This window comes from Drosophila gunungcola, unplaced genomic scaffold (genome assembly GCF_025200985.1).
Source record: "Drosophila gunungcola strain Sukarami unplaced genomic scaffold, Dgunungcola_SK_2 000024F, whole genome shotgun sequence".
In the NCBI taxonomy this organism is placed as follows: Eukaryota; Metazoa; Arthropoda; class Insecta; order Diptera; family Drosophilidae; genus Drosophila; species Drosophila gunungcola.
This window is the reverse complement of record NW_026453203.1, coordinates 370,049-381,675: the sequence shown is the minus strand read 5'-3', so window position 1 is coordinate 381,675 and position 11,627 is coordinate 370,049. Positions and strand designations below refer to the sequence as shown.

General features: G+C 45.1%; 1 protein-coding gene across 1 annotated transcript; it reads left to right on the top strand.

Moving 5' to 3' along the window:
• The first annotated feature begins 963 nt into the window (after positions 1–963).
• Positions 964–11,201, top strand: LOC128263876 (uncharacterized). Its single transcript, XM_052999149.1, has 2 exons — positions 964–1,329; positions 10,734–11,201. The coding sequence occupies exons 1-2, from the start codon at positions 964–966 to the stop codon at positions 11,199–11,201; spliced, it is 834 nt and encodes a 277-aa protein (XP_052855109.1).
• Positions 11,202–11,627: the final 426 nt, after the last annotated feature.

The following is an 11,627-nucleotide window of genomic DNA, read 5'->3' as shown; positions in this document are numbered from 1 at the left end:
TTTAGAGGAATTTGAGCTCAGCAAAAGTGAGCATGACAAAGTCTTCCAAGCTGGCTCACAGCAAAACAAAGCCAAGCGATCGACACACGCCTTGGTATCAACGGAGGAAGGTGCTTGTGTTGAATGTAACTCCAAGGAGCACAAGATTTTTATTTGCCCAAAGTTTATGGACAAAGTTTATCAGTCGAGCAGAGACACACTTTTGTTAAAGCTAAATCCTTGTGCTTTAATTGCTTAAAGTTCGGGCATGTGTCACGCAGGTGTGAATCCAAATTCACATACAGAACTTGTCACAATTGCACCACTCTCTACTACATTTAGAAGATTCTACTGCACACGCCGCTGTAACCAGGACACATTCAAGGGATGAGGAGCAGCGCGACCTCGGCGCTCCAGAGGATTCAACGGTGACCATCAGCAACATTGCTCGTGTACAAGACACTTCATGCGCTGAATCTTCGTACAACGGATCAGCTACTACTACACAGCCACAAGGGTTACGGAAAAACGCATTGCCCACAGCTCTAGTACTCGTTCGAACAGTGGTTCGGAACTGACATACATCTCCGAGCGATGCGTGCAGGCGCTCGGCCTGGCGCGCTTGCCATCACGAATTTTGGTGTCGGGAATTTCTTCGATCAAGGCTGAGACAACTAGAGGCTACAGCGCACTGGATATTCAGTCAAGAATATCAGAACACACAATGAAGGTACGTGCCCACGTACTCAGCAAAATTACCTCCACGTTGGCAAGACACAATATCAACGCCTCAGCACTTAAGGCGTTCGATAGCTTGGAGCTTGCAGATTCTGACTACCAATCGTTGGCGCCAGTAGATATTCTCTTGGGCAGCGATTGCGTTTAGATCGTGTTCACTGGTAAAAAGCTGTTCGACAGCCAGGGGAAGATCATCGCCATTTCGACCATATTTGGATGGGTCATTACTCTTCATCTACAACAACTATGCACACGGCTATTGACATTGATGCATCACTTCGACGCATTTGGGAGCCGGATGTCAACCAAGAACTTCATCGCAAACCAGAGAACGATGAAGTTGAACAGCAATTTTTGAAGACACACACAAGGGACCCCAAGGGGCGTCACATCGTCGAACTTCCGTTTAAAGACCCCAATAAGCAGTTTTCGGATACTCTTCAGGGAGCACTCGCAAGATTCAATGGAGTAGAACGCCGTCTAATGCAAGATCCCAATTTGCGCTCACAGTATGTAAAGTTTATGCATGAGTATCTCAACTTAGATCACATGCAAGAACTATCGCCAGAAGACATTGACAAGAAACCAAATTTCTACTTGCCACATCATCCAGTAATTACCCAAAAGTTAAGGGTAGTTTTTGACGGATCATTTAAGAATACTAACGGAAATTCCTTGAATGACGCGCTACACATTGGTCCCAGTATCCTGCGAAACTTATTCTCAATTTGTATTCGATTTAGAATGTTTAAGTTCGTCTTCTCTGCAGATATCGTCAAAATGTACAGACAAATCTTGGTGTTGTAGCTACCAGCGAATTGTATGGAGAGATGATGAATGTTCGCCTATCAAACACTATGAACTGTCCACGGTAACATACGGCACGTCTAGCGCACCATTTTTGGCAGTTAGAGTTTTGGATCAGTTAGCTCACGACCATCAACACGAATTTCCCACTGCTGCGAAAGTCGTAAGGGAGGAGTTTTATGTGGACGACGTACTCACTGGAGCATACACAGAGGAAGAGCTTGTTCGCAATCAAAATGAGTTAATCAAACTTATGAAATGTGCAGGCAAACTCGCCACGCATTTCTGAAGCAACGCTCACTTCTGAAGGAAAAGGATTCCATTCAACAGCGAAGGTTCTTGGCATCCATTGGGATCCAAAGCAAGATTCGCTCTCATTCAAAGTTTGCCTTTCATCAAATCCGAAGAACTCTAAGCGACAAGTGCTGTCTGACGTGGCAAGCATCTTTGACCCGCTGGGTGTCCTATCGCCAGTGGTGGTACAATTTAAAATTTTGTTTCAAGAATTGTGGCTTCTTGATCTCGGCTGGGATACGGAACTTCCTCCAAAAATCGCTGAATGGTGGAACAAATGTTGTAACGACTTGAATGCACTACAAGAGCTACGTGTGCCAAGATTTATTGACAACAAGGAAAATCACATCGAACTGCACGGATTTTCGGATGCTTTTATCAAGGCGTATTTGGCAGTTGTCTACAGCAGATTAGTACGCGCGAATGGTACTGTTTCTGTGTCACTCATAGCAGGAAAAACCAGAGTTGCTCCGCTGAAGCAGCAATCACTACCGCGCCTCGAGCTGTGTGGAGGTCTGCTACTTAGACTCCTTTCTTCAATTAAAAATGCTCTACAACACAATAACATCGTCATACATGCGTGGTGCGACTCAACCATTGTTTTGGCATGGCTTTCACACCCACCATCGAAGCTCAAAACATTTGCGGCAAACCGAACGATAGAAATACTCGATACTATACCTCGCAAAGCCTGGCATCATGTAAATACTAAGGAAAATCCTGCTGATTGCGCCACGCGAGGCATGCTGGCTGCAGAACTCATTCATTTCGACCTGTGGTGGATGGGTCCTCCATGGCTGCAAGATCAAGAAAAACTCGAGGTAAAGTTGAGCTGCCAAAAGTATTGTTCTTTTATTTCAGAAAACCATGGTAAAAAAGAGGTGAAGACCACCGCACTGACTACTCATGAGGTCATCTTATTGTCACCGATCGAAGCACTGGCTCAGCGGGTCTCATCCTGGACAAAAATGGTTCGCATTGTAGCTTACTCCCTACGCTTCATCCAGAGGATCAAGGCTATTAAGTCAGGCACGCTGACAAATTGCAAGGGGCTCACCTTTGAGGAGATGCTCGCATTCTTTCCCTTCAAGAGGCTCAGAAATGCTTCAAGAACGACTACAATCTACTGATGGAGAACAAGCCACTTCAGAGCCGCTCCCAGCTCATCAAGCTTTCACCGATCATTAGCAAGGATGGCCTTCTTTGAGTCGGTGGACGACTGGATAATTCACAATTACCAGCTGATGTCAGACATCCAATTTTGCTTCCCAAATCGCTCAGCATTACAAGGATGATTTTGGAACACGAACATGCGTCAAATCTGCACCCTGGAGTTTCAGCTCTTTTTGTCATTATCCGCCAAAAATATTGGGTCTTTGGCGCACGCACCCTCATAAGGAATCTGGTGCACAATTGCATCAAATGTTTTCACCAACGAAATCAATCAGCACAACAATTCATGACCGATCTACCGGGGATTCGCATTACAGAAGCACTTCCCTTCCAGCACTCAGGCTGCGATTACGCTGGACCATTTATTCTCAAGGAAAGAAGAGGGCGAAACCCACGGAAAACTAAGGGCTACATATGTGTTTGCGCACTCAGCGCTTGTATTTAAATCACTAGTTGTAGGGCGAGAGCGGGAGCCAATAAAGCTTTCGTCTGTTCGCTCTTGCGAATTCGCCCCGTCTCTCGCCACCGTAGCATAAGTTAGGTTCTAAGAGAAATTATTGAAATATAATTGTTAGTGATCCATCGAACATCATCGTAGCCACTCCTTTTCGTCGCGCTTTCGACATAGTTTCACAATTTTTCGCAAATTAAAATCGTCTCGAACTACTGCGTTCACAAAGTTTTCGCGTTGTTAATACAAAATAGTATTAAATTTTTAATGGTGACCCCGACGTGATCAGCAGTAGAGTTCGCGAGTTTTAATTTTTTTTGTCGGTGAAAACTATAAACAATACCAACAACAACCAATTTATTCGTGTCGGTTCGGCCAACAAATTAAATTCAATAATTTCGTCGCTGGAAATTTTCTGCCGTTCTTGAAGTTGCGCCTGACGTTTCGGCAATTTTAATTGCTCAATTTGCTGCTGCCGCCAATGGAAGACAAAAAGGAAGTTGCAATTATCAAGTCGGCCATCCAGGTATAGAGTGCCAAAAGTTGAAAGTTAATCTGTGGCGTTTTGTCAATTGTGTTTTGGCCCATCTTTCAACTTTTTGCATTCGTGTAAAAATCGGTAGATAGTGAGCATTCTAACCAAGAAATAAAAATTTGCATGTACTAACAACCAAAATTCTACAATAAACATAATCTATTTCGAATTATACATACATATGTGAATCGCTTTGGCCAAAGAACAAGCAATAAAATACTCGTCGTCGACCCAATTAGTGCGAACTTAATTCCCCCAACTTTCGTCGTAGTGAGCACCAATTTAGGGTATAAATAAAAATAGCTGGAAAAAAAAAAAAAGTGCAAATTGTAAAAATTGAAGCTCTCAGAAAATTAGCGGCAATAACTTTCGCTGCAGTTTGTACGAACATTTCCCGCGCTTTTCAGAATTTTCCCGCGCTTTTCCAATTTTCCGCGCTTTTCATAATTTTGCGCGCATTTTGGCATCAGGCTTATATATTCGTTGCCCTTAGTTATCGGTCAGTGTATCATTCTCCGTTAGCATCTGCATAGGAAGAACCGCTAGCAGCGTACACATACACACGCACACCGACACCGCTGCCGCTATTTCGAGTTATCTTTTGTCGTTTTCGTTCTCGATCGATTCGGTCTGCCTAAACGTTTGTTCGTTTTGTCGGTACGCTTGAGCTTGAGCGGTAACTCCCCTACAGTGCGTGCGTGCGGCATATACTGTCGCAGGGTTTATATAAAAAAAAATATAAAAACCCTATTTAGATTTTTCGCTGTAATTCTCTCGGCACTTAGCTCCCTTACACCGTGTGCGATCGTTGATTTTATTTTATTATTTAACAAAAAAAAAAAAAATAATTTAATAAAAATAAATATTTAACACCTCTTCGATACCAACTAAATAAATACAAATAAACGCAATGGCAACTAAGGATATCGAAGAGCTTAAACATCAACGAGATGTTTGCATGAAAAGTATTAACAGAACTTATCGCCACTTAAAAGAAGCTAAATTATCTATAAATCCGGTCGAGCTTGAGTGTCGATTAGAGACTCTAAATACGCACATTGAAAATGCTTCACTTTTGCAAAACCAAATAGAAGTGAAAGATACAAAAGATGTATACCGCGAAGAGTTGGAAGAGAGGGCCGTAATGACAAAGTCATTGCTGATTTCAATTTTAAATAAGTCCAAACAAAATAATATCGAGAAATCCGCTCCGCCAGCAAATCGCCCGCCTCAATGCCGTCTGCCGAGCGTTGCACTCCCAACTTTTAGCGGAAAACACTCCGAATTTAAAAATTTTATAAGCCTTTTCGAAACTTTCGTTGACAAAGATGACACTTTACACGATATTGAAAAATTCAATCATTTAATTTCGTGTTTAGCTGGAGACGCTTTAGGAACAGTTAGGGCCTTCCAAGTCACTGCGGAAAATTATCCCAAAGCCCTTGCTAGCCTGAAGCGGGTGTACGATAATGATTGTCTTATTTTTTTTGACAACATATCGACACTTTTTAATTTGCAAAAAATTTCCCAGCCTTCAGCTACAGCCTTGAGAACCCTCATCGACACGGTCACAGCCTTGTATGACTCCTTGCTGTCTATTGGGGATGATAGACGCATTACTAATGCCATTTTAATACATCTGGTAATGAGCAAGGTCGATGCAGGAACTAAAAGAAAATGGGAAGAACAGTTAGATTATACTTCGCTTCCACTTTGGAGCGAATGTGAGGCGGCCCTCAACAGGCGATACCAACACATGGTAGCAGAAGAGGCTTCCAAGCCCAAAACTGTTCAGCAGGCCCAATCTAACCCTAAGAAGAATGGAAATAGGAGTTTTTCGTTTGTCGCTGCCAGGAACGACTCTGTTCAATGCATGTATTGCAACTCAGCTGAACATCAGATTAGAAACTGCGCTTCCTTCGCAGCCCTGACAGTTCAGCAAAGATTCGATTTCGCTAAAAGAGCAGCCTTATGCATTAACTGTTTAAGAAAGGGTCACACGGTCAAAAAATGCAAATCGAACAGATGTAGAGTGTGCAATTCCTCACATCACACTTTGCTACATATATATGCCCCAAACACAAATCTCGCGTTGCCACCTCCTTCTCAGCCCACGCTCATGCAGGAGTCTCCATCCACTTCGCATGTTTTGCATGCGAATGCATCGGATCGAGTCATTCTTGCAACTGCTGTTGTGAGCGTCCAAACAAAAAGCGGCGAGTTTGTATTAGCTCGAGCGTTGCTCGACTCTGGTTCACAATTAAACTTTGTAACCGACGAGCTCGCTCAGAGGCTCAAAATTACAAGAGAGGACGTGTGCATGAGCTTGCGAGGCATTGGTGGAACTAATGCCCAAGCCACAAAAAAAATACACACGATTGTGAAGTCGCGAATAGGGAACAGCCAATTGTCGTCCGATTTTTGGATTATGAAAAATATTTCTGGTTATCATCCGGATCAAGCGGTGAACACCAGCGGGTGGAGGGTGCCTGAAAATATTCAGTTGGCAGATCCATTCTTCTTCAAGCCCCAAAAAATAGATATGCTTATCGGCGCTGAAACATTCTTTGAACTTTTATCTATTGGCCAGATAAAGCAGGGGCCTGAATTCCCCATCCTACAAAAGACAGTTCTCGGCTGGATAGTGTCAGGCAGATGTGCCTCTGAAAATAATAAAAACGCTGAAAAAATGGTACATCTCAGCTGCCAGGAGGAAGCGTTGGAGTCAATTGACACAACCCTGCAGAAATTTTGGTCTGTGGAGGACTTGCCGCCCAAGGCTAAAGTCCATACTCCTGAGCAACAACTCTGTCAACAACACTTTGAGAAAAATACTCAAAGATTGTCGTCCGGTAGATTTTCGGTTCGTTTGCCGTTTAAATCTGACCCAAATACTCTTGGTTCGTCATACGAAGTTGCGAAACGTAGATTTTTGTCGCTAGAAAGGAAATTGTCAAAGGACCCTTCGCTGAAGAAGATGTATATTGAATTCATGGAGGAATATGTTTCACTGGGCCACATGTCTTCCACCAATGACAAAATTCCGAATACTCCGCACTATTTCATTCCGCACCAATGCGTTTTACGGCCACAAAGTACTTCAACTAAGTTGAGAGTAGTTTTCGATGCATCGAGCCGTACTTCTACGCAGGTAGCGTTGAATGACATCTTGATGGTAGGCCCAACTATTCAAGAGGAGCTGTACTCGACTCTGCTTCGGTTTAGATTGCATAAGTTTGCCCTTGCAGCCGATGTCAAAAAGATGTATCGCCAAGTGATGGTGGACGAAGCTGATCGTAACTTCCAGCTCATAGTATGGAGACGAGATCCTTCTGAGTCCCTGAAAATCTTTAAGTTGAACACCGTTACATATGGAACTTCGCCAGCACCCTTTTTGGCGATTCGGTGTTTAATGCGGCTAGGAGAGATGGCGCAAGCAACTCATCCAAAAGCCGCAAAGGTTATTCAGAATGATTTTTATGTTGACGATTTGTTGACTGGCGTCGGATGCGTTGAGGACCTGCAAAGCCTTCGAGACGAAGTTTCTCAGGTCTTGCAAGAGGCAGGCTTTGAATTGGCAAAGTGGTTTTCAAACTGCCCAGAGTTATCCGCATCTGATAGCGCTGTAATGCCACTTATGGCAGACTCAGACGTAACCAAGACCCTTGGCGTGGTTTGGTTACCGGTTAAAGATTACTTTCAATTTCGGTTGGATGACTCTTTCCTGGATCTTCGCGCGACAAAACGAAATATTTTGTCGGTGACTGCTCGACTTTTCGACCCACTTGGCCTCTTGTGTCCTTTGGTCACAAAGGCAAAGATGTTGTTGCAGGAACTGTGGCTTCGAAAATTAGATTGGGACGAGTCGCTACCGATGCAGTTGCTCACGTCGTGGGAGACGTTTAAAGCGACGCTTCTGCAGCTGCCTAAAATTAAGGTATCGCGATTCGTCAACACAGATCCACAAGTCCCGATTCAAATACATGGTTTCGCTGACGCTTCCATGCGAGCGTATGGAGCGTGCATCTACATTCGGACTCAAACTGCTGAAGGTTTGAAAGTGTCTTTATTGACCGCCAAATCGAAAGTAGCTCCCCTCAAGACGAAAACTTTGCCTCGCCTTGAGCTGTGTGCAGCTCACCTTTTAGCAGATCTCTATAATCGTGTCAGGCCATTGCTAAATTCTCCCATTGAGAATGTTTTCCTGTGGACAGACTCCGAGATCACTTTACACTGGATTAAAACCCATCCCTCGTCGTTGTCGGTTTTTGTTTCGAACCGGGTTGCAGATATTCAGGAGTGGTCGGAGAAAGCAATTTGGAGACACGTTCCCACGAAAGTCAACCCAGCAGATATAGTGTCCCGAGGATGTGACGTAGAGGAGCTTACAACGTCCATTTGGTTCGGTGGGCCTTCGTTCTTGCTAGACTCAGAAAATAATTGGCCTGTAAATAAACATTTCGAACTGCCGGCTGATGTAATGTCGATGGAGCTACGCAAATCGGCAATAGCTCTCGTAGTCAGCCCAGAGCCAAATTATGTGCTTCAGAAAATAGAGTCTTTTTCGTCGCACCTGAAGCTTCTGAGAGTTTTCGTGTGGGTTTTTCGTTTTATTCAAAGGTGCAGAAAGGTGTCGAAGCCCTTTGAAAAAAGTATTTCCCCAAGAGAACTGGATTTCGCTTTTGATAAAATTGTCGAAGTTGTCCAATTTCACGAGTTCAGGGACGACATAAGTAAAATTCGGAAGAATAAACCGGTAGCAACGAATATTCAAAAGTTAAACCCTTTTCTTCAGGAAAATAAATCGGATTGGTGCTCCTCGACATTGCTACGAGTTGGGGGTCGGTTATTGAATGCTCCTATCCCGTACGAAGCCAAATTCCCGTTGTTGCTGTCTAAAAGCTCACAGTTCGTCAGATCCTATGTGTCATACCTGCACGTTACGAACTGTCACGCTGGCCCACGAGCTCTCGTAAGTCGTCTGCGCGAGAAAATCTGGCTAGTTAATGCTCAAGAAGTCTGCCGACGAACAGTTCGGTCGTGCATGCGCTGCTTTCGCTGTAAGCCGCAACTTTTGACGCAAATTATGGGAAACTTGCCAGCAGATAGACTTCGAGCTCTCCGCCCGTTCAATATTTGTGGCGTTGATTTTTGTGGTCCCTTCAGCACAACGTATCGTATCCGTGGTAAGCCACCGTACAAGTCGTACGTGGCCTTGTTCGTCTGTTTTGCGTCCAAAGCGGTCCACTTAGAATTAGTGTCTGACCTAACCACTGATGCGTTCTTGTTGGCATTTCAAAGGTTCGTGAGTCGTCGCGGGATTCCGGAGAAGGTGTGGTGCGACAACGCCACCAATTTCGTCGGCGCAGATCGCCACATGAGAGAGTTCCGAGCCCGTCTGGAGGAGCAGGGGGGCGGTATCGAAACATTCGCATCAAAAAAAGGATGCGAGTTTGCGTTCATACCGCCCAGAGCACCGCACTTCGGCGGACTATGGGAGGCAGGTGTGAAGTCTGCAAAGCACCTGTTCCTTCGGACGGTAGGCCAAGACCTCTTGACCGCGGAGGAGCTCGGAACTCTGCTCACCAGCGTGGAGGCCGTGCTCAACTCCAGGCCCCTCGGCGCTCTAAGCAGCGACCCGAACGACGGCGAGGCCCTGACCCCCGGGCATCTGCTCATCGGCGGCCCTCTTCTGGCCCCACCATCAGCGGCGCTCCCGGACCAGATCAGCCTGACCTGCTTGCGACGATGGCGAGGTGTCTCGTCTCTCAGGCACAGGTTCTGGCAGCGATGGTCCCGGGAGTACATCTCCAGCCTCCAGCAGCGGTCCAAGTGGCACCAGGGGGAGCCCAACCTCGTCGTGGGAGCGCTCGTCGTCGTCGCAGAAGACAATCTTCCGCCCCAGCAGTGGAGGATCGGACGAGTGGTAGCGGTGCACGCCGGCGCCGATAGCAAGGTTCGCGTGGCGGACGTCAGGACGCAGGACGGCGAATATCGGCGAGCTGTCCACCGACTGGCCCTGTTGCCCGTTCTGGGCTGAAGGACGTCGTCCCTTCAGAGGGGGCGGTGTTTGCGCACTCAGCGCTTGTATTTAAATCACTAGTTGTAGGGCGAGAGCGGGAGCCAATAAAGCTTTCGTCTGTTCGCTCTTGCGAATTCGCCCCGTCTCTCGCCACCGTAGCATAAGTTAGGTTCTAAGAGAAATTATTGAAATATAATTGTTAGTGATCCATCGAACATCATCGTAGCCACTCCTTTTCGTCGCGCTTTCGACAAAGTTTCACAATTTTTCGCAAATTAAAATCGTCTCGAACTACTGCGTTCACAAAGTTTTCGCGTTGTTAATACAAAATAGTATTAAATTTTTCAATATGTCTGTTTGTCTGCCTCGTAGCATCAGCCATTCACTTGGAACTGGCCACCGATCTCAGCACAGACACCTTTATAGCATGTCTTCGTCGTTTCATGTCCCTGCGTGGGAAATGTTCTCAAATCTGTAGCGACAACGGGACGAATTTTGTTGGTGCCAAACGGGCTTTAAATGAAATGCAGCAACTTTTATCTTCACAGGAGCACCGTAATGCAGTTGCGCAAACTTTGGCCACCGATGGCATAAAATGGAATTTCATACCTCCACACTCGACACACTGGTGCGGAAAATGGGAGTCAGCGGTACGTTCTGTGTAATTGCACCTTCGACGCGTCGTGGGAAAGACGATCTTGACTTTTGAGCAAATGCAAATTCTAATCGCCCAGATAAGCGCGGTTGTGAACTCAATACCGTTGTGCTATACACCTGACACTGACCTCACATACTTGTCGCCAGCCCACTATCTTATTGGACGCCCATTTACAACTGTTCCAGAGGGTGATCTAACTCATTTGCCAATCAATCGCATGGACTATTGGCAACATTTGCAATCCATGTATCGAGGATTTTGGAAACGCTGGCACCAGGAATGCTTAACATCGCTACAGCAACGTCACAAGTGGAAAAGCAAAAAACGCAACATTTCAGTGGACAACTTCGTGCTTGTAAAGGACTCAAATCTTCCACCAGCAGCTTGGCAACTAGCCCGTGTGTTAGAAGCTCATCCTGGACCAGATGGATTTGTGCGCGCCGTGAAACTTAAGACATCCACCGGAAAGATGACTAGACCTATCACCATGCTAGCAGTATTGCCTAGTTCTGAAACCGTGTTTCAGGGCGGCCCGGGATGTTGATGAACGCTTTGCAGCCGTTATTCTGAATTCATATATTTGTATTCAACTTAAGTTTTTGTATTTTTTAGTGTCATATACCATTTGTGCTGTGCCACACTCTTGAGATTTCTTAGTGATAAGACTACAGCCAAACATGTTGGACACGCAGAAACCGTCCGGTTAAAATAAAAATAATACAGTCCACTCAAACTCGGGAATTTAACGTTTTAATTCATCACCAGAGTGCACTGATTAGAATATGAAATGTGGATTGAACTTTCCCCTCATACGCCACCAAAAATGTTGTGAAACCTATGGTTTCATAGAGGACCAAATACTGCTCTGGAGACTTTAGTTCAATTAGTAGAAGCGGTTAGTTCAGTGCAGTTCAATATAATTCTGTATTTAATCAGTAATTGTACAAAAGACTTAAATTGTATATAAGTT

Excerpts from the sequence above, each read along its gene's own strand:
- LOC128263876 (XM_052999149.1), top strand. The coding sequence starts at position 964 with ATGCACACGGCTATTGACATTGATGCATCACTTCGACGCATTTGGGAG. Across the intron at positions 1,330-10,733 it reads TCTACTTGCCACATCATCCA|ATAAGCGCGGTTGTGAACTC; the intron begins GTAATTACCCAA and ends CTAATCGCCCAG.